This window comes from Thermobia domestica, chromosome 12 (assembly GCF_964235325.1).
Source record: "Thermobia domestica chromosome 12, izTheDome1.hap1.1, whole genome shotgun sequence".
Classification (NCBI taxonomy): domain Eukaryota; kingdom Metazoa; phylum Arthropoda; class Insecta; order Zygentoma; family Lepismatidae; genus Thermobia; species Thermobia domestica.
Window position 1 is genome coordinate 21,602,709 of NC_137465.1, and position 24,914 is coordinate 21,627,622.

The 24,914-nt window shown below is 34.2% G+C and overlaps 1 protein-coding gene across 1 annotated transcript in view; it reads right to left on the reverse strand.

Moving 5' to 3' along the window:
• LOC145665894 (bile acid-sensitive ion channel-like) overlaps nucleotides 1-24,914 on the reverse strand; it is a 75,408-nt gene that overhangs the window by 37,425 nt on the left and 13,069 nt on the right. Inside the window, exons 3-4 of the mRNA XM_081733001.1 lie at nucleotides 24,572-24,725; nucleotides 18,614-18,735 (exon numbers count right to left, since the gene is read on the reverse strand). Coding sequence (XP_081589127.1) covers nucleotides 18,614-18,735; nucleotides 24,572-24,725 — 276 coding nt within the window. The remainder of the gene's footprint in view (nucleotides 1-18,613; nucleotides 18,736-24,571; nucleotides 24,726-24,914) is intronic.

The window sequence follows — 24,914 nt, forward strand, 5'->3', positions numbered from 1 at the left end:
GGAAAGCTTTCGTTTAAATTTGGGTAGTTGCAGAGGTGTCTCTTGAAGGTACAGAAAGTCTTTCCTAAAATCCCTACGTTTAAGTAAGTTTTGCCAAATTTTAGGGCACTTTACATTTTTAATACTATTCTTCTTCTTCTGCTTATTATTATTATTATTATTACTGAGTGTTGTTAATATAATGGTTCACCCCATTCCACCAAGCTCTCGCCTAGTGGGCATTGTGCTGAACAAACACCGTGTGTGTAGGTTTTTTCCGGATTTCGTTTCCTCCCACTTCCTTTATTCCGATATTTCTTTCATTCTCATCATCGATGTCTTCTGTAGCTTAGCCGGCATAATGATTACTTAAAAACAAATTCCATTACGGCTCTTACGAGTTCAGTATTCCCACTTTCTACATGAAATATGCCTGTGAACATTCCGTTCTAATGTTTTGCTAGTTGTATGGACGTATGCAGGGGGGGTATTTCCTGATGATCCTGGCACTTCTCTCTAATCCCGACTATTTTGTAACTTCTGCATAATGCTAGGGGCGATGTTACAGATTTTAATACAGTCTATCCTCATACGGAATTTGTCATCTATATTATTATTATTATTATTATTATTATTATTATTATTATTATTATTATTATTATTATTATTATTACTGAATACTTGAGACCTCAATATTAGGTCCTATTAAAAAGCAAATAAGCATACTGAAGTTAAGAAAAATGAAAAGACATTTGTTGGACCCTCTATAAGGATGAATAGCCTTATAAGAGATACTTTGGAGAGAAAAGAAGAAGAAAAGAAAGTGTCAGCTACTGGTCCATATGAAAATCGAACCTTCGGATGCCTTAACAGAAACTAAGTAGGACGTGTCTTCATCACGATACATAGTAACGCCCTTTCTTTGAGTAAAAGACATTGGATTATGTATGCGTTATATTGATATTTTAACAAAATGTAGAAACAAATATAAAAAGAATAGTTCCTATTTACCAATTTTTGTTGAACGAATATATGGAACGTGTTGAAAAAGGCGAACGAAAATATTATTATTATTTCTAGTAAGAGTGGAAGAACTTAGTAAAAATTCCACAATGACGTTTCAGACAAATGTGTGACTGATACTAGGCCTTAAGGATGAGCCATCTGTATTCATGAATTGTTTGCGAAAACGCGAAGTTTTCAGACAGTAGGAATCGAGAGTGTAGACTGTGAAGTCATGTTGTTAGTTTTTCCCTGTGAAGGAAGTCGTTTCAACTCTAAGTTGTAAGAACGATAGAAATTGACTATTTTTCATGTTGTTATGCATGAAATATATGAACATTCTAAATTATAAAGTTTTTCTGAATTTCCTCGGAGGGAATCAAACTGCGGACACTTAACTCAGGAAGCGTATGCTCATGTCACTACCATAAGACTGCTCTTTTAAGTAGAAGTCAAGAAAGACTCGTCAATGTAGCAAATTGCAAACGTTTACGACTGCAATATTTTATTAACGATGAAACACTGATTTTGATCATGATAAAATATTATAGTCCAGAGAATTCAAGTTTAAATTTTAAAAAGACCGAAAGTATCTACGTAACTTAACTCTATTATATTCGGTTATCCTCGTTTTACAGTTATTTCCGATAATCTTGAACGACAGGGACACGGACATAGATACAGCGAGGACATTTAATCTTTTAATGGCTCTCCCATCGGGAATCGAAAGAGACCACGCCTACTAAACTATCTGGTGGGTGGGGTGCCTGGTTCGTTCCCAACGTAAGTAAGCTTGAGACGGACAACATTGTGTTCGTGGGTTTTCTCGGGACACTCCCACTTTTTCATTCCACCAATTCGTCCATCGTAATTCACTTGCTTCAATCATAGTCTTCCTTAACCTAAGCTGTATAATAGTGGGACATTAAACGTAAACTTTACATTTTCAAGCTGTTAACCCGAACCAATTTGAATTGACAGTTGTATTTTCCATTGCTAATTAACGTGTTTTCAGAAAAATATATATAGTAAAAAACATGGGGAATCGTAATTAAATTCAAAAAGTGCCAATCAGAGCTGGGGTGGGTCAGTAAGTCGGTGGGTTAGTGGATCAAGTGGGTCGAGTTTTGTGTCAGTGAGACGTGGGTCATCAGCATGTGACCCACTGTGGCCCACGACCCAACGTGACCCACTGCGGAAGACCACCGACCATGACCCACTGCGACCCACCACTCACCGACCCACTCTGCTCACTGCATTGTAGACAGCATCTCCTGAACAGCATATTTAACACTCGACCCTAACCACAGTAACTAAAAACACGTTTCTGATTAGTTGTAGTTTACGATTGTCCAAACCAGGTCCGCAACTAGAAATGAAATGAAATGAAATCTCTAGTTTTACGTCCCACGGTTATGCCGGTTAAGCTAAAGGAGACGGTGATGATGAGAGATGAGTGAAATGGTGGAATGAAGAAAGTGGGAGGAAACGGGAGTACCCCGAGAAAACCCACGAGCACGGTGTTTGTCCACCACAAAGTTCACTTGGCGGAGGCTGGGATCGAACCCGGGACCCCAAGCACCAGAGGGGTCCGCAACTAGAGGGGGCTAGGGGGCTGTACCCCCTAAACTTTTCGTCGCCCCTCCAGACCTCAACACAGACACACAATTTAGATATATGTAAGAGAAGTTTTAATCACTTGTCCCTCCTGACATATTCATGGCTCCTGCAAACCTCTGTGGCTAGTTGCTGGCCTGGTCCATAACTTCTGGTGTATGTATTGTGCATTATAGTTGTAATAGAAGAAACTTGTCACTTTGTTGGAACTGAACAAGACAATTGAAGAAGCAGTTGCTTTTACACTTATATCATGGCAGTCAAGGTGGAAAGAAACCAGCCCTGCGGGGTTCTAATCCGTTACTACTGCTACTACTACTACTACTACTTCTTCTTCTTCTTTTTCTTCGTATACAGTGGAATTGTATAGCAAACCTGCATACGTATCGTAAGTAAATAACTTTTTTGAGTATTATTTTTTATAAAAATAGAAAAAAATTCCTTGGCCCGTGTTTGAACCCATGCCAAAAGCAATTATAATTGCTAGCGCATTGCGCTAGTACACACGGCCACGAAGACACCAATAACAGTTATTTGATTTGTGCTCAATTTATGGTACGTGGCAAGAAACGGAAACTCTAAACAGAACTGCGTGTTTAGCTCCTATGAGTAGTGTCGAGTGTGATTTAAAAATACGCTTCTGAACACTGGTGAATTTGTCTACATTTACTTTCAAGGCATCCATTTCCCTTTTTCATTTGTTTCTATTTTACATACCTGAGATGAGTATCTCTAGGTGAAAAAAGAACTTGAGTCATTTTTGGATATTGATATTTACAATTGTAATAATAGCAATAGGACTTATACTACTACTACTTCGCTTTTGAGATTGTGAGTTTTTAGAGGAGCTATTACAGGAAAAAATACATTTTTGAATCACTGTAATATACAAATCATTATATAAAAATGAATGTAACTGTGTGTGCCTAATCATTACGGCGAAATTACAGTCAAATAAAATGAATTTTGGTATATAGTTAGGCCTTAATCCAAACTTGGATGTTATCATATTGCTGTCATTGTAATAATATCCTAAGGGATAGTGGGGACCCGAAATGCGCAAAACAAATTGAGTATCTTACAAGCCTTTCAACATACGAAGCTGAAATTCAGTATATTAACACTTTATTGAAAATGAAAAGAACGTCTCCTAGCTTTTTTTTTAAAAAAAAAACTCCTCCTTTATGAGGAGAGGCGGTACTTTTTATATATGGTAGATTGATAGTTTGTTAGTTTGTAAAAATAATCGAAAACGATCAATATTAGTTAAACAAACAAACAATACAGTGTTTTGCATGATATATCCATATATCCTTAGCATCAGGGGCGGATCCAGGACGCAATTCTGGTGGGTGGTGGTATGTTATACTGCTACTTAGAGCTACTTTTAAGAGCTCCGATATCCGGTTTTATTTATATGTAAAATAAGAAAGTTTTCTCTGAGGGGCGATCGCCCCCTGGATCCGCCCTGCTTAATATACGCTTTCTACGATAATAATTGCTGAAGCTTGTTTATTATATGGAGCGCTTAGAGCACAGGGCAATCAACCCATAAAATTGTGAGAAAAATAGACATAAAATTTGTAACGTAAGCTTCTCTACGTTGGTCTACTTACTTCTATTTGGGACTTTAAAAATTTCATCCGCTTTTACACTGAAAAGTATCGATAACTCAACAAGTAAATAATTAGACCATGATAATTTAGTTGAAATTTATCGTAATTTTACCCATGACAAACACTTTACCATTTATATCGTACACGTAAGATATATCGTTATTGTAACAGTGCGTTGCTTGAGCGATTGACCGCAGAAATTCAAACTCCGATTAGTTAGAATTTCACAACCTCGTTGTATGACAAGTATAAACTCTTTAGTCGGTAAAGAGGCCGTGGATCATGTGTAAGAATTGATCACGATGTGATATGGTGGGTCAGTGGTTCATGGTGGATGGTGGGTCGGAGTGGGTAAAGATGCGTGGTGAGTCATTGGTCAGAGTGGGTGGGTGCTGGGTGATGGGTCACGGTGGGTGCTGGGTGGCTGGGTCAAGTTTTCATTGACCCACGTCATCTCCGAGTTAACTGGTTTGGGTTCGGTTTAAACTCGAAACAGAATGTGTCCGTTTATTTCAGAAAACAAACCATAATTTGGTTCAGTTTTGTTTGAAAACAGAAACTATATTGTCACTTTTCAGAATATCCGTATATATTTGGGAAAAGTTCCAAACGATATGTAATGGTTACGTTTTAGGTTAAAGTATTATGAGTCTGCTGTTTCATTTTTGAATGGAATTACGATTCCCCATGTTTTTTCTCTACATATTTTTTTTGTGAAAACACGTTAATGAGCAATAGAAAATACAACTGTTTTTCGGTTCGGATTGGTTTGGGTTAACAGCTTGAAAATGTAATCTTTACGTTCAATGTCGCACGATTAAACATGTTAGGTTGAGGAAGACTATGATTGAAGCCGATTATAATAGAGTTAAGTAGATACTATCGGTCTTTTTAAAATTTAAACTTGAATTCTTTGGACTATAATATTTTATCGTGACCAAAATCAGTGTTTCATCGTTAATAAAATATTGGAATCGTAAACGTTTGCAATTTGCTACATTGACGAGTCTTTCTTGACTTTTACTTAAAAGAGCAGTCTTATGGTAGTGGCTTGAGGATTTATTTCCTGAGTTAGGTGTCCGCGGTTCGATTCCCTCTTTATTCGATTATATTCGCTTCGATTATATTTATCATGCTCAAGATTCGGTTGTTTTAAATCGGAAATATGAAAATCATTAAATATAATATCTTGATATGCAAAGTTAAATTTCTTTATAAGATATCAAAGAATATTTACGTCTATATACGTTACATGTGGTTTTAAATATTGTTAAAATATTTGATCATGAGTTGATCTCCTAATTAGGAAATTCCACAAAATAATATTTAAAACTTCACCAGTTTCACTTACATATTTGTGCAGTTTCTTTTTCACTATGTATTCGCACCATTTCCACAAAGTAACGGTTCAAAGAGTTTATAATTTTGTAATAATTGTTTTACACAAACTTCACTTACTTCATTAGGAGTACAATCACAGTTCACATAATTGAATATTAGAATGAATTAAGAATTGTATTTTGAACTACTACTTCTTCTTCAAAGGGACATCTGGATATCTGAAATCTCTTCTATACACAGCGTTATGTACTATATCTTGTATGCGATAGATGTTGACTGCATCAAATTCTTCGGGAATATCAGGATGATTTGGAAGTACAACAATAGTTTTCTTTTGATATTCAAGTTCAAAACGTTTTTCATGTGGTAAAATATAATTAGAGTTTACACGTTTACTTTGCGATAAGAAAAGATTAGTTTGAATTAGTTATTATGAGAAGAATATGTTCTTACATCCAGAACATTATGTAAGTCTATTTTTTCGTTTTGCTTCCGCTGAAACAGCTAGCTTTTGACTGAACATCTTAAGAATGTATAAATCACTTTATTTGTACCAGTACCACACCACGCATGCGACAATTTATACTGAAAAGGATTCGCAAAAAATGCGCGAATTTTAGTACTTTGAAACATAGTTTCTATTCGACTTTCCATAGGAATTTTAACAGCGAGTAAGTTGCATGAAAAATAAAAAAAACATTGGGAAGCATTGGGAGATACTGAGGAGTGCAGAGGCCATGTTTCAGGGCTCATAGGAGGTCCCTGGATGGTGTGTGAGGTATGGGACATATTTTAATTTTATTATATCATAATTAAAAATTGTTCATCGAGCTTTTTAGTACGTTTACACAATCTGTTCGCGTATAATTTGGCATACGAACTAATACAAAACCTGAGCTTCCTATGTAATTTTAATATGATCATAGCATAGCTGTGCGAGTAAACTATGAGAAGAAATAAAGAAAACATCTGGCGGTCATTTTCCAGAGCGGCAACCCTGAAAAGCTTCAGGACCCATGGTTCTAGGAACAGTAAAGGTTGACAACCTCACCACAACCTTTCAGGAACCAGTCAAACTCTTCTAACGGTGCGGCAATAAACGGCACAAAATATTCTCATCTATCTAACCACACCAGGGCCATTAAAAAGCAATAAATCGAATTTTATAGTTCTAGGCGCTATTGTAGTGTACAACCTCGTCATTTTCTACTCACTATGTTGGTCTGAGCCCGCCAAATACAAGATTTAGTTATGTACGGAGGAATTTAACATGAGGAAGCAGTATAGTGGAAAATTTGGAGAGTTAGGGAAATTTTGATAAAATACAAGATTTCTTCCAGATCTGAACGTAGAAGTTAGATTTACAGATGATTCTTTTTACATACTATTCAATGCACGGTAATAAACGTTATTAGATTTATTAATTAAAATAATTTTTAATATTTATTATTTTAGGTCATTAGTAACCTACTCCATTATTCTATGGTCAGTAACCATATTTTAGATATGTGATTCTTCATCATAGGCTGCATTTTTTCTGTGTGATTCACAGAGCGTTTTTCAAATGTATTTAGCCTACTAGCGTCCATTAGCAGTTAGTCAATTTTGTTCAGCGATTAAACTTCAGTCTATTAACCGCATTTGAACATTTAACTAATAAAGAATACTGTCTTTGGAAGCAAAGGATTATGCGTATATGTGTGATTTCTACCATTTTAAATCATGTTCTCATTTTGAGGAATATTTTAGTTACTGCACGCTTATTTCTGAATTTGCTTCATAAGAGTACATTTTGTTAGGCTATTACCTTTAGCTTTCATTTGTAACAGTTTCAAAGATGATGAGATCTGGTCATGTTTCTCATTAACTTGAGTTGCTTGTAATTATAATTGTTATTAAAGATTTAAATATTGAATTACGGTATAATTTTAATGTATATGATGCATTTCGCTTCTTTGTTAAAGGAAAGTTCCCAAACGGTATTAGTTCTCAAACAGTATGTTCGGGATTACAGTATGTTTTTAAAACATCTCACTGATTTGTTGAAAAATGTTACTTTTGACATTCCTTTGCACTTTAGTAAACAGGAAAAACTCCATTGTTTCTATACACAAGAAATCTTAATTTTATCTCTAAATACAAAAAAATGTTTATAATCAAAGCTTAAGTGTTTCTGAATACCCCGGTCTCCCATACAGTTCCTACCGGTTAATAATTGTAGAAATTATTAATGTTTGGAAAGTTCGGACGGCCACCGCTATTTACATTTTTCATCCTATTTCATTGATGATACTATTATTTGATTCAGCGTACCAAGAAACCTGAACATAGATAGCTGACACACCTATTTCAGGCAACAATGGAACTCCGGTATTTTCACCTTTCCAGTCCAAAACATTCTTCCCCTGTTTTTTATGGACTCTTCGGTTCTGTAACTCTCATGTGTAAGGCGACGTATTACTACAGTTTCATGGACGAAGGAATTATTCATATTTAAAAGACTCTTTTATTTGTACTAACGGTACATATTCAATTATTCGCAAACTATCGGAGCACCAGCCTTCCTCTTAGTCCTCTATATCTCCGGAACGGTTGAGATCGACGATTTTTCCCTCTAATGAGGTTAATTGTACACAAAACATTTTGTTTGCGCATAAACTCGTCCACAATTTCGTGTCACACTAATAACAGCATATTTTGTTATATACAAGTATTCAGTCGTATTTTTAGCTATATTATATCACTAAATTCATTCAAACAGTTTATGTAGCGTTTAGATTTCTTAGTGTTATGGTGGCACAGAATTATTGAAATAAAACACACATTTTTAATTATGCGTACATACTTTATATGATGGTTCGTGAACTATTATATCGTTTATTTATAAAACGTTGTTATGACAACCGAAGAACACAAAACTCATCACATTAAAATATTAGAATCAATTTTGATTCTCTTTTTCATATTATTTTCTTCTTCTTCTAACTAGTTATTGCATATTTTAAAATTACACATTGCCCAGAAGTATAACAAAAGATATTTAGAATTACACTGAAAATTAAGATATCGTTACATATGTCGCCTGAAATATAGGACTTTCTTTTATTGAATTTACAGATAGAAGAGAAGAATCCTGGACCGTTAAGTAATACATTTTAATCATTCGAGTTTTCGAACGCACCTCGTATATATGAAAATTACAATTCACATAAATATACATATATCATATTTATTTTTATAACAATATTATTATCATATTTATTTTAAATTTTGTCATTGACTTTAATTATTTATACATTTGAACGACGATAAGGCACATTCGAAATTTGATTTACAAGTTATTTAATTTTAAGTCCTTTTTCGGGTAAATTAAATGTTTGTTACAAGTTAATAATTATTTATTTGGGAATAATGAAGGGGGTTTTGAAAGAGATATATTTATGATATTCATATGGTTGTTCTTTGTACGAAAAAGGATTAAACACATATATTTTCAACAATAACATTCAAGATAAAATATGGCAATTAATATTAGAACAGAAATTAAAGTTACACTGTGAGCAAAAGACAAGATCTTACCATAATCATGAATATACAGAATTTAAATAAAAGTATGAACGACAAACTGGATCATAACGACATTTACGATAAAGCATAACACAAAACTAATTAAATATATTATAGCAATTAGCTTATGTTACATGTGCAACAAAATCATTTATTTCATATTAAATATGATAAACTAGAATAGAACATGACACGTCATATATATCTCTAAATTTCTTTATTTCCCATTTAAGAGTTAGTGCTTTACAATATTATCCACACTCTTATGAGACGAATCATTGTTTCCTAACATAGATTGTTCCTTTTCAATTTCCTTAACATTGTTTTTTTTCTGAATATCTGAGTTGGTACTTAAAACGTCAATAATAAACGGACGACATTAGCAAGCAACGCGGTCATTAACGGGGATTAATTTTTGAATAATTTTGTCATCCAGTGTGCGTATTGCAAATATTTTTTCTCAAAGTCTATAACAGCACATAATTGGGTTAAGAAATCTAATCCTATTAATACATTTTCATTTAATTCGTTAATGAGTAAGGGACCGTAATTTCATAATCTTGTATGGTAATTGCTATTTGTGTTTTACCCATAACCATTTTCATATGTTTGACTGTATAATCGATTCATATCAAATTATCTACCTTTTGCAATCTGCGATTAGAATAATCTTTTGTAAGTTCACGCCAAAATGAATAAGACAGAAATGATACTCTAGCTTCGGTATCAATTAGAGCTTGAAGAGGAATTCCATTAATTTTGACATGTATTTTAGCAGTACTAAACGTTTCTAGAAAAACAAAATCATCTTCAGAGGTGCCTTCCTCTCCTATTTCATCATCAAACATCCAATGACAATTTGCTATAGGAATATATTGATATTTATCATTAGTATCTAGAATTTCAAGGTAAGTTTCATTTTCAGAAGATGGTTTGGCCGCATCAGACGCTGATGTGGTTTTAACCCCCTCCACGCCAGCTGGATCTAGTTTAAATTACGATAATCTGATAATTCTGTTATATTACACTGTATTCCACAGTCCTGTGTATTTTCTTGCCTGCTATATACCGTTACAGTATTCCGATTTCTATATTGGTAATTCCTGCCACCTGTGAACCTGTTTCGTGAAAAAGTACCACGATTACTATTTCTATTGTAGTTCCTGCGATTAGGTTCAGTTCGACTACCGGTAGCATTTAATTCATTTTTTTCCTATTAGAATGAAAGCTATTATTACTTCGCACTCTTGAAATACCTTCTTATTGGACATTAATATTTCGGACAGAGGCATAATTAACGTGATTACAATTAAGATTAGCCTGCCCTCTATTGTTGTTTTTGCATCATGGATTGGCTTTCAAAATTTTGAACAATCGTGATAAGATGGTTGAAATTGACGCACTGGGCCGAAATTAACATTTGCTGTAATTTGAAAGGTAATAAGATACGTATGGTTGCTATAATTCTGGATTCAGGACGAAAAGGATTAATAGATTTCAATTCGTTATAAGCTGATATTACAAAATCCGTAATACTCCTATCCACTTTAGGGTGATAATGTCGGTTACGAATTAATGCATCCCTATTGGCTAACATAAAGTCATTTTCAAAGTTGGCTAATAACGCATACCTGAAATCGGAGTAACCACGTAGATTAACTTTATAGCCTTAAACCAAGTGGAGCAGGGAGGCAATAGAAGATGCGGAAGAATTTTTAGGAATTTAGATTCATCCACCCCCATTAGATCACATTCATCTTCGAATTTTTCCATAAATGTGCTAGCCGGTATATCACCAGACCTGCCACTAAACTTTGTGCGAGATTTAACTTCACTGACACGAAAAAAATTACCTTTGTTTCTATTCTTCACCTGCCGGGAATTCACGGGATGATTTCTGCCACGATGCGAGGAACGATTGGTTCTTCGACGCTGGCCCACACAAATGTCACTATCAGTACTTGACGAATATTCAGCGGAATCATCACTTTCCTTCACGTTCTTCCGATGATGATGATGATGATATTGGGATGCCTGCCTAATACCAGTAAGAATTCCATCACCGTTCGTATGAGTATCAACAGGATTCTCACTAGCAACCATAAGATTTCCTTTAATAGAATTCACTTCTTGCAATTCTCTAATCTGATTATTGTGTTCATTTATTCGGGCGGAGTGATCATTAACTATATTTTCTACCACTTCGATGGAATTTTGCATTTCAGTGAATCTATGTATAATTCGTTCCATTTTAAGGTCACTTTGTTCAATTCGCAGAGTTGTCTGGTCGATTTTACTATTTAGTTGTGTCATCTGTTCACCAAGATCTTGCTTTAATTGTCCCATCTGTTGATCAATTTTACTCTCAAGTTGGTTCATTCGTTGATCCATTCGATCACCAAAATCTTGCTTTAATTATTCTATTTGTTGATCAATTTTACTGTCAAGTTGGTTCATTCGTTGATCCATTCGGTCACCTAAATCTTGCTTTACTTGTCCAATCTGCTGTTTAATTAGGTCAGCTAGGTCAATCTCCCTATTACAATTTGATTCTGTTGCATTTCCAACGTCAGTACGATTCATTTTAATAGTTCTGAAAATTTTTGTGCCACTCCTTAATCATGTTTACTCCGTATTGATATTTCTTTTTATCAAAACTATGTAACCTTGAAGTCAATCTGTACACTTAAATTTTATTGCTTAGGAGATTGTCTACTGAACTTCATCCAAAATCTCCTAAGGTCCCCAGTTCGATCCTGGACGGAATCACCAAATTTATATAACAGCATATTTTGTTATATACAGGTCCTCAGTCGTATTTTTAGCTATACTATATCACTAAATTCACTCAAACAGTTTATGTAGCGTTTAGATTTCGTAGTTTTATGGTAGCACACAATTATTGAAATAGTACATACCTTTTTAATTATGCGTACATACTTTATATGGTGGTTCGTGAATTATTATATCGTTTATTTATAAAACGTTGTTATGACAACCAAAGAACACAAAACTCATCAAATTAACATATTAGAATGAATTTTGATTCTCTTCTTTTTCGTATTATTTTCTTCTTCTTCTTCTAACTAGTTAGTGCATATTTTAAAATCACACATTAGACAGAAGTATAATAAAAGATATTTAGAATTACACTGAAAATACAAAGATATCCTTACACACTTGAATCGGTTTCCTCGTAAGACATCGTAGAAGTGATTGTGTTTGAAAAGAATGTATAACGTTAGTGGATATATGCTCATTGAAGTAAGGTAGGTGAAGGGGTGAATACAATTCTATGCCCCATATTGCTAAGAATAAAGCCTACTGATCAGAATTGTCACATGTACGAAAATTATATGTTAGGGGCAACATGCATATATTGTTGTTGGGATAAAAAGCACATATGTGGAAATTATCCAAACAAATAGTACAAGGAATTAAAATATATATGTGTACATTTGCATGTCTGATTCAACATAGTACGTACTGGTACATTTGATTGCTAGTTGGATATTTAAAAGTGGATGAACTGCATGCTATACATCGGATCCTTTATTGACTTACATATAAATATAAACAAATTAGATATTTGTTCACTGTTGTTTATGTTTAATGACAAGGAGCTACACAAATATTTTCCTTCCTGTTTCAGCCCAGTAATTGGAGATTATTAACGACAAACACAGCGATGTTCATATGGAGAAGAAGGAGTGCAGGCAGCTTTGTCCACGATAAGAGAAAGCACGAAAATATATACTACCTGTGAAACATTTGGAATTCCGCGAAGGAAATTGGAACATAAACTTAAAAAGGACCACAGATATCAACAAAAATTAGGTTACTCAATTGCATTTGGTTCTGGAGAAGAGGAATTGGTTCAACATATGTTAAAATTGGAGTAGAAAGGTTTTCCATCTACAATGACCGGCACTAAGCTACTAGCTTATCACTATGCAACGAAGAAAGAATTTCGCAATCCATTTAGTTCAAGGAGAAAAGGTGCAAGATATGACTGGTCATACCGACTACTACGAAGACATCCAAATGTCAGTGTGTGAAGGGCGCAGCCAGTATCTTATGAACAAACTGATGGATTAAACAAGAATGTAGGACATTTTATTATGTTCTTGAAGATTTAATGACTGAATGAAATGGTGGATTTCTTCTACCTTCGCATAGATTCAATTGTGATTAAACTAGATTACAGTTAATTATCAAACCAGGAAAAATATTGTCAGAAAAAAGAAAATGAACTGTACAGGCCTTTACAACATGAGAAATGGAAGAAACTCTAACAGTAATCGGATACGTTACATTACTGCTTTTGTAATATCCAAAACGGGAGGAATTTAATGTTGGACTACCTTCCGGTTCGGTCATTATCATGCCAGATTCTGGATGCATGACAGAGGTAAATTTCATGTGGTGGTTGAAATATTCTGTCAATCACAAATCTTCTGGTACAGAGCTATTGGAGGGGTTTTCCACCCACTATAGGAATGTTGAAACCATATGCTTCTGCATTCATAATCAAATTTCCTTGCTCTGTATTCCGAGACAAATTAACCATTGGTAGCAGCTCTTAGATAGAGCAATCTATAAACCCCTCAAATTCAACTCGAATGAACAGTGCTCTTCATTTATTTGTCAAAACAGGAGAATAAAGATACCAAATTTGTTCTAGGAGGACTTTTTTGCCGCATGGGAAGAGGCAACGACAGTTGGATCAGCAGTGCAGGCTTTCATGCTTGTGGCATTTATAAAGGGAATCACGACACCATACTAGCAAGTGCCTTTTATACTGAAACTGAGACAGTAGACTTATCTGTTTTTTTTTCACTTTTTGTAATTTGATATCTCTGTGGCGTAGATCTCTATTCCATGCATTTAGTCTTTACAAACATTTTCTCTACTTTCATCACATTGTAGTTCGAAATGTTACAATTCCTAACCATTCTTCTTATCTTCTACTTACTTCTACCAAATATTATACATAGATATCATACATTCATTGCATAATGTGCTACATGACTGCATAATTTACATATATGCAGATATTATCCGAATATTAAGGGAACTTGCCCAATTCGTAGACTTCTGTTTAAGCTGCACTAGCATTGTCAATTGAAACATTAACACGATCTTACTTGTACATAACAATAAAGGAAAGTCTACTGTATGTTGTCTGAAATTCTCACTCCGAAGAACCCTTTACACTGCTAATACATGATCAAAAAGCTTAATGTGTGCATATTCCCCCGAATGACTATATTCTCTTTTAAAGAAAGGGAAAAATCTAAATTTAAATAAACGTGAAAAATCATTTGAGAGCTAAATTGTGAAACAGGTATTGACAAACCGTTTTCAAGTACCTGTATTGACACATTGCTTTTTATACAACGCAATGAATTTTCATTCCAAAGAATGTAATGGCAATTTATTCACGTCTCAAATCGAAAATATTCATGCATTGGCAAGTGTGGTATAAGTTCATTTCAAGGAGAAAACATGTTCCTCGATATATCTGAGGTACTCGGTGGGGGAAATCAAATTAGGAACGGACTTCTAGAAACGGACTTATTTGCTTGAGGAAGGTAAAACTTTCGTACTGGTAAACTACTCTCTAAACAAAACAATACCTTTTATTTAAAAAAATATAATGACGTATAGCTTGATGAGTTCCGTAATGGGATTGGCTGACGTGAGCCAATTAGAAAACAGGTATATCTCAGCTGTCTTCTGTATTAAATCTGTTACGGCTACTATAATTTATAGTCTAAATGAACGTATTTGCACTAGTTATCTAACCACTAGTCCCGTAGGACATCGCCTCAGATAACAAAGGATAAATCTTCAACGTTTCATCAGTTACATACTACGTGGAGCAAAAAAAAAAAATAAGATTTTCGAGTATCGAATTCTCATAGGGCTCAACAGCTGCGTATTCACTTGCTAATCAATGGGAAAATAACGAAGCAATTACACTTCGGTTCTTCAGATAGCGCAAATGACCTATTTTTTAAATGGCAAAATACACCAAAATTTATCTTTACGCAAAAAATAAGATTTTCGAGTGTCAAATTCTAATAGGTCTCAAAAGTTTTGTATTTGTGTGGTAATCAATGAAAAAAAACGAAATGAATCACAGTTTGGATATTCAGTTCGCACAATCATCCTAAAGTTTGAAAAAAATATATAAAAAACATTAAAATTTACCTTTACGCAATAAATATACTGGTTACGTTTTTCATTTCTATAGCGTCTAGGTACTTTATCTTTAGTTCCGTGAGGTCATGTTTGTTAATAATTCGTTAATGTGAGTGATTTTATAAATTCTCATAATGATTTTGCACCTCTTCGCCCATTTCTGAACTCTTTTGTTTTCATGAAATGGTCCAGAACTCACCACGAGAAGGTGGCTGCAATTCGAGTTTCACTCATACCCTACCCAGCCATCCTACCAGATTGTTTTAAAGTGAAATTTTGGCATTGTGGCTCTTGAGAACAAAGTCTCTCTAATGTAGCCATCTTTGTTCTCTTGTCCTCACACTTTTCTTGCAGACTCTGCGACAAGTTTGACATATCTTTCAACTTCCTGAGTATAGCATGGCAAATTTAAGAAGTCAAACTCATGACCAGATTTGCCGTTCATAAGTGATAAGGTAGTTCTTGTTGTCAAGCTTTCGAGCACTGTAGGGGGAGACAGTTTACGTTTCCTCCAATCTATCAGCTCATTGTAGTCCATGGCATCAAAATTTTTTGAAGATGCCATAAAAGTTCTAACAAAGGAATTCAGACAGAACAGTTTTCTCCAGATGTGGAAAGACATATGCTACTGTCTGGTTAGACGAAAAGAAATATCAGTCAGTGAAATATGGACCTAAACGTATTTTGAACGTAGTTCAAACAACAAGACATTTGCCAAATAACATTAAAAGAACCATCGATACTGTGATTGAGAAAAACGGGTTCTTCTGTCATCCAGAGCATATTGTTGGCTATGATAGTGGATGAGAGACAACATGTACAAGAGTTGGGTTACAGGAGAGTGCCAGAGAGAAGAAATCAAGATCTGAAGGACAAAGTTTTATGGCACTTTCAAAAATTTTGATGCCACAAACTACAACGAACTGATAGATTGGAGAAAATGTAAGCTGTCTTCCTCTCCAGCTCTCGAAACTTTGACAACAGAAACTACCTTATCACTTATGCATGACAAATTTCCTCATGAGCTTGACTTCTTAAATTTTCCATGCTATACTATGTGTCAAACTTGTCACAGAGTCTGCAGGAAAAGTGTGCGGACAAGAAAAGAGAGATGGCTACATTAAAGCAACTTTGTTCTCAAGACTCACAATGCCAAAATTTGTTAAAAAAAACATGGGTTTAAGAGAACGTCCTTGACTAAGTCAACATAATTAGCACACTCTCTGTAATTGGTATTGTGGTTGGGTAGGATGTGAGTGGAACGCGAATTGTAGTCACCTCCTTGTGGTGAGTTCTAGCCATTTCATAAATCATTATGGAAATGTATAAAATCATTCACATTAACGAACTATTAACAAATATGACCTCACAGATCTAAGATAAAGTACTTAGACGCAGAGACGTACGCAGGGGGTGGGTCCCGAGGGTCCGGACGCCCCCGAAATTTCGACCTTTGTGTAAATTTAACCTAATTTTAGGGACAATTTTAGGAATTTTAATATAAAATACCCTCATATTGAGTTTGGACCATTCCCGAAATATATTCCTGCGTACGGCACTGCTTAGACGCTATAGATATGGAAAAAGTAATCTATATATATCTTGCGTCAAAGTAAATTTTGGTGATTTTTTAATATTTCTTTCAAACTTTAGACCGTTTGCGTAGATCCAAAGTGTGATTTTTTGCGTTATTTGCCCTTTGATTAGCTCGCGAATACGCAACTTTTGACCGCTATTAGAATTCGGTACTCGGAAATCTCTTTTTCTTCACTCCACCCTATTACATATGTCATTCCATTTAGTCGGATAATTCACATTACATAAGCTTATATAACTCCATTGATATATAATAAAGTCTGCAGAAAATTTTCTTTCCTATTGACGAGCCGTCAAAATAACAAGGACTTTTCCATAAATAATGACTTTCTTAATCCCATTCCAAATTTTTAGCACTGTTAGCATGGCCTGATACTTTCTCATTATCAGCAAGGACATACCTGGAGGGAGTGATTATACATCACGCTGTAGTGACGTTCACAAAATCGTCTCTAAAGATTAAGAGTTTTTTTGATTGTCTTTCTTCAAGTGCTTATTTGCCCTCTGCTGTTGTAATTCGTCTTTAGTTGATAGTCTAATGTTGTTGATTACTGTCACCTGCCTTTCTGATTGTGGATTTGGATGAGGACCACCAGACTCCAGTGGTAGAGAGTCCAATATGGAGCCAGCCGGGTGGTCACAGGTTTAGAGGAAGCCCTGTGACTGTCCCGTTAGTCAATAGAGAGCACGACCATCAAGAAGAAGAGCTGTGCAGGAGCCTGTAGTTCGAGAGGAAGTGACCCTCTTGTCCCAAGATGGAGTCCGAGTTCCTCTACATCTTCATCCTGATCTCTTTGATGTAGTTTGAGACAGGATTCATGATGTTATTGGATTGGCTCGTAGAGCAGATGGAGTGATGCTGAAATTCGGAAAGTAACAGGCAAACCTTATAATTCTTCCCCCTCATACAACCCCATGCACCTATCTTCTGCACACTTTTTAAATTTGATTGTTGAATATCATTTCCGTATTCATTATAAACTTACACTATCAATGTGTTTCACACTTACAGCCTTCTGAGTTTTGCACCTTACCCATTCTACTGTCTACTTCTACTGTCTACTGAAGATGACAAGTTGTGCCCTACTTCCAAACTCTGGTCTCAAAACATAGCCAAAATAGTACACGATGAAGCCAAGGTGGATAATTAAAGAAACGATTACACGTTATTACACTTTTAAAATACAAAGTATTGTTTTCATGAGTGAATGAGTTAATTAAGTTAACAAGAAACAGAGCTAGTTAATATGGAAAGTGAAGTGAATCTAACATATTCTGAAATATCTATGTCCTTGTCTAATTTTCTAGAAATTGAAATTTTTGATTTGTTTGCAAGTATTACTTTCTACTTATGGCGTAAAGAATGAACACTTCAATTGTTAAATTATAAAATAGCATAAGTATATACCTACTCTAAGATCTCTAAATTTTAAACTTCCTAACAGTAAGGATTAAATTAATCAATTCTCAATATTATGTTCTTTTAGATTTGTATTTCACGTATGTATTAATATGGTTCTATTTTCAAAATTTCAAAGTTCAAAATGAAATGTTACTTACATAATTAATCATCGTCACGCGTTTTAGAATCTACACCTTAGTTTACTACTCAGGACTAGGGACTAGGAACTATAATTACACTGATAAACCATAGTTCGCACATAGATCATACGAATGCTACAACTCACCTTAAGTTTTGAACATAAGCAGAATTGTAAGCTGAACAAACACCATACTTAGTTCCCATTGTAACTCCAATGATTGAGTTCTTTTTGTTCAATTCAAACATTGATGATAATTCACGACGTACCTATAAGATAAGTTGTAACATCGAAAGCTATAGTCTGTAGTGATTACAGTGTCATTATCTTAAGTTACAAAAAATCCACATCGAATTAACTATATCGAATCATTCCAATTGTTAGTTTGGTCGTTTTAAAAATTTTCGCTTGTTACAGAATAGTAGTATTCAAGGTACAAAGTCAGCAGATTCTTTATGAAGTTTCTTAGCACAATATATAACAGGTAAGGACTAGAAAAAAATATATTATTTGAAGAAGGATGGAGTTAGAAACAACGCTGCGTTTGCAATGTTATTTCATTAATTTCTTGATTTTGTAGAACTTACTTAAATTGGAGTTTTATATGTTGGATGCATTAAATCTTATCAGTAAAGTTCTCTCAATTTCTGACGGCTGGTTGAAGATGCATGCAATCTGGCGTTATCGACATGGTATAAAACATCCTTTCTGTTGACCAGGTCCGGACGTTTGTTTTAAATTGCTAGATGGACTTTCACGTATTGTGGACACTATAAGCCCAAATTTATCGTTCCATATGGACGAACTAGCTCGTGATGCACAGCGTCCTTCCAATTCCAATTAACACACAGTATAACTACCTGAGAGTTGATATGGGTTTGGAAACAGACGGAACAGACTGTGGAGCTTCTCGTCGGATCGATCACGGTTCTTTTGCACATTGTTGTGGTAAGTTATTCACTTTTCATAACAAGTGATCAACCATTTCAGTACGGAAACAGAGCTCAGTAGTAAAACCTTATCTTTGATGCGTGGAGTCCTTGTCTCGATCCATGGCCAAGTAAGTTAATGTTGGTAAATGTTCTGTCAGTGGGTTTTCTTGGGGTACTCCTGTTTTCTTCCGCATTCTCATTCTACCTATTATTTTATCATCAGTCACTTGCCTTCATCATCTGTCTCCCGTAACCTAAGAGAAATAATTGTGGGACGTTAAACTGAAAGAAAGAAATGGCTTGAATTCGTTACGTTTTAGTGGAGTCACAGATAGAACTTTTATTGAGTAAATGTTTTGAAGTCTTATCACGTATATCAAGCTTCTTTCTTTGAGCCAATTTTCTCCAAACGGTTTTTACTCTATTCAATAATGGATTTTTAAGTCATTGGCGATGTCATGACTGCCTACGTGCCAGTGTTACTGGACTTCAGCCTGAACATCATTTAATTTTACTATGGTTGGTCGCCAAATTTGAGAAGCACCTTGGACATACAATTCCCATAATGAAAGCAACTGAACAGTTTTTACCAATATATTGCAAAACAATTCTTGACCTGCCTGTGTAGCGTTTGCACCTTTATCATTAATTGTAAAATGTGGAACAGTTCTACGAAAAGTTCACTCATCTTCACAGCGAAATACTGTACGTCTGATATGATAAAAAGTCCACCACTTTCTGCATGTTTATTAACTTCAATTGTCAGCTGTTGAATCACTTTATCCTAACCTGCTGTGACCCATATATCCTGAAACAATTATGTCGTTCTTATTTGCGTACACAGATTTTGAACTAATATTAAAACAATAGAGAAGTTATTAATCGAATATAATTTTTGGGTACAACATGCCTAACTTTCTAAGATTTAACATTCTTTACTGTATATATTGTATACTGTAAAAATTACGATAAACAAATTAACCCTTAATTAGTCGCATGCGGAATTTTGTTCCGCACTTTTACATTTCTCTTTTTGTTTTCCTTACTTTCGATCGTATGCTTTTGAACTTTTGTCTAGCTGTCTTTTAAAGTTTCATGATTAAACAACAATACATATTTGAATTGTTGCCCAAGCCACTAGTGAATATTTTGTTATTTATTTTGGAGTGATGCAGTTTGCGGAGCAAAGTTCCGCGCGCGACTAAATAAGTTACCCTTTTTTTTCTCCTACAAATTCTACGCTTTCTTTCAGTTTATTGTTTTTAGCCGACAACAATTAAGCGATTCGGTGACTACGAAACATATCACAAGCAAGCGCCACCACCACTATTTTTTAAAATTTATTTTACAAAAATATATTTTCAGATACAGTTCATTTGTAAGCAACTGAAGTTATAAGCGGTTTATATGTGCATTGTGCGTTCTGAAAATAAATACATAAAGAAGAGAGTCAGTCTTTTCTTTCAAAATGGATCATCATGAACGTGATGTGGACAGAATTAGAAACATGTTGTTGGAAGTTCTGGCTGAAGACGACAATTTAGATGTTCCGGATATGGAAGATGGCGATGAAGAAGATATCATTGAAAAAAGCGACCATATCTCTGCCAGTGAAGAATCAGCAGATGAAGGTGAAGTGTTGCCACAAGCAGATCATGTGAAATCACTCTCAAATACTACTGCACGGGGACCATATCTTCTAGGAAAGGACAATGTCACTAAATGGTACGCACATGCTCCACGGCAAATTATACGAAGAAGAAGTCAGAATATTTTGACCCATTTACCAGGAGTCAAAGGACATGCTAAAGAAGCGAAAACGCCGAGCGAATTTTGGAGTTTGTTCTTTAGTACGTCTATGCTGGAGAGAATCGTTGAATTTACAAACCAGTGCATTGAAACACATAGGGACGCTTATAGCAGAGAAAGAGATGCTCAAAATACTAATATAATAGAAGTAAAGGCCTTGCTGGGCCTTCTGTATCTTGCAGGAGGACTGAACTTGCAGGAGGAGGATAATTAGTCAATAGCATAAAATAACTTAAGACGACTTTTAAAACAAATATTTTAACCTAAAATTAAATACAAATTTAAAAAAAAAACAAATATTACACGAGTTTTACTATGTAGTTATTATGCGGAACAAAATTCCGCACGCGACTAATTAAGTAACTTTTTACACGCGACTAGTTAAGGGTTAAAATACATTTTTGTACATACAAAGTCAAGAGCACCTCGATGTTACTACGACAATGTTGTAAATTATATCTTTTTGTTTGTACTCAGGGCAACAGTGCTCAAGTATTTTTGTAGAAGAAGAAGAAAGATATATCTCTCTTTGTACGTTGCTATGGTGACGTCAACCGTTGTCAAGGAGATGTTTTATAATAATTGAGAAAATCGCCATGACAGTTAAATGTATGATTTCGAACTGAGATGTAAAATAAGTCATTTTTCGTCAAATATAGTAATTTAGATTTTGAGAGTGGTGTATGTTTCAATGTATGCATAATAGTTAAAAATACTTGAACAACAAATATACGAACTGTGGAGATATGTAATATATATGGTAATATATTAATGGTGGATTCCACTCCAGAAAAATTGGCTTAACCTGAAGCAAGGTAAGATTATTCAAAATAGTGTTAATGTTATTACGTAACCATGCGTCACATGTGTCTATGAAAAGACAACCAAACAACATTTTGCCGTCTTCTTTTCCTGTCTCTTGTAGTATAAAAAATTAATTACTTCTTTATATATATATATATATATATATATATATATATATATATATATATATATATATCGCAACCACTTAAGTAGTAGTATTAATACTACTTTGGCTCAAAAAACCTTTTAATTCCAGGCCTGGAATTAAATGAACTTAAAAACTATTAGATTATATATATATATCTATATTTAAACCAGATATTTTTACACAGTTAATTTATTACAAGTAAGTGGATCGAAAATATCCACTTACACTCTGACCTAGTCAAAGGCAGTCCCCATAATAATAATAAAATGAAAGTATATTGTGAATATAATCGAGCACAGCCCTTTATGACAGAGTTCATAAAAGATTTTAACTAAAATTAAATCAATCAAAAGATATTGACACTCCCCTGAAAACATGTAATAGTCCCAACATTGACATGCATCCACATAAATTTTGGAAAGTCGGGGCCGTTGTCGTAGTATTATGGATTTTGTCATAAATACCTACAATGAATTGAAACAACTCAACACGTTTCAACAAATTCCTTGCATCAATTAGGGTTTTACTACCCTATAAGCTACAGCAAGTATTACTTTCTTTCCAGTGTATGAACTTTAGTCACTTAGTTTTGATTGTTAAAATTTATGAAAATCAGATGTCTGTTTAGTGTAGTGTAAATAAGAATATACGTAATAATCCTAATAATTCTTTGTCTATACGTAACATTACGATTAAAAACAGTACAAATACTTAAAATTGCATTTCCACACAGAACGGTGATGCAATTAGAGACAATGCAAATAATAACGGTCCATGTTTCGTTAAGGGGGTCCAAAACTAACCTAACCTAATATAACCTAACCTAACCTAACCTAATATAACTACATTATGTAATCAAACGAAAATCAATGGAAAGAAGTGAAGACATTGCAAATTTCGCGTGGAAGAAATTACTGGACCCCCTTAACGGAACATTGACCATAATAGCATTGCTTTCATCGGTTCGAAGAATAATAGGTACCGCCAATATAACACAGTTAGTCGTAATAGGTTTGGTAATAACCGCAGTGGGATAAATGGCACAACTTTCTATGGGGGGAAGGCTAATAAATAATGAGTCGAATTTCCCTTGGCATGATACACAAGATTGCGTTGTGCAGAGTGACTTAATTGACACAGCGTACAGGACTAGTTTAACCTAATGCTTGTTGGCGTTGAACAGATCGAAGACTATGACGACAAATGAAGCACGGTGTTGTTTGAGATTGAAGTGAGACTTAATTATATAATATATGTAATACACTTCCTTTTATATGAAAAGCAAACGATTGCAGATTTAAACTTAGAGTACTCAAGAAGTAATATCTAAACCTAATTTATATCACGTTTGATTTTTCTGATTGATTCTTAGTGAAATAATTTTGTTCAGTATATAATTTTAAAGTGATACTAATTAGTGTTTGTTTCTTTTTCTTTGGGTTATCGTTACGATTTATTGATTGATTTATTTATTTTTTGTTCTATTTCTTGACATACAAGTTATTCTTTCTGATCTTATAATGACTGCACCCGAACTGAAGAGCAACATTAACCTCTATTGTATTGTTTGGCAAATAAATAATGTTTTCTGATTTTATAACAACTGCGCCCGAATGAAAAAAAACCATCTTTATGTCGTATTATAACTTGTAATGGCTCAAATATATAGAATTTTATTATAAACTTGGAACAAACAACTAAAGCGTTAAATTTTGAATATGCCATATTTAGTCGTTATTTGAGTAAATGTAATTAATAATTGTGAAAAAGAATATAGTAAAATGAGATATTAAAATAAATATTAAAAGGAATGATGTTAATGAATGTGTAATGTAAGGGAAATTCAAAAAGTAATGGGACTGTAATATTATATTCGGTCCAGGATATATATATACGGTCCAGGATTCTTCCTTAAATCTAAATGATTTAAGGATTCCCTTTGGTTCAGGAGCGAGATAAAGCGACAACGCTGTATACCTTGTTGTTTGTACTCAGGGCAGCAGTGCTCAAGTATTTTTGTAGAAGAAGAAGAAGAAGAAAGGTATATTTCTAGTTGTACGTTGCTATGGTGATGTCAACCGTTGTCAAGGATGTTTTATAATAATTGAGAAAATCGCCATGACAGTTAAATGTATGATTTCGAACTGAGATGTAAAATAAGTAATCTCTCGTTAAATATAGTAATTTAGAGTTTGAGATTGGTGTATGGTTGAATGTAACTATTGCTAATATACGCAATAGCCAAAAATACTTGAACAACAAATATACAAACTGTGGCAATATGTAATATATATGGTTATCATGTGATACTTCAAAATCCAAGGTTTTATGTTGAAATCTAAGCATAGATCTTGCACAACATATAGATAAATCTTTAAATGTTTGAATAAAATAAAGGTATTTGAAACTTACATTTTGTTGCATTTCACTTAACGACACGTTTTGGAATCTTGCATCATCCTTGAATTTCAGCAATCTGTGTAAATTAGTACCATTAATATTGGCAACAGCACGTGCAAATTCTATGTATCTGGTTCTGTTTGCTTTACTCATTTTACCAAACATGCTGTAAAGATAAATAAAAACAACACTAGAAACTGCTGAATCGAAACTGCAAAGTAGAGTAAGTTTTTTGAACGTTTTGCAATATATTGCAAATTATTTCGTTAGTATTTACAGTTCAGTATAAAATAAATTGAAAATGTGTATATTAGTATAAAAAATATGAACAGGAAAAGCTGCTTGTCACATATTT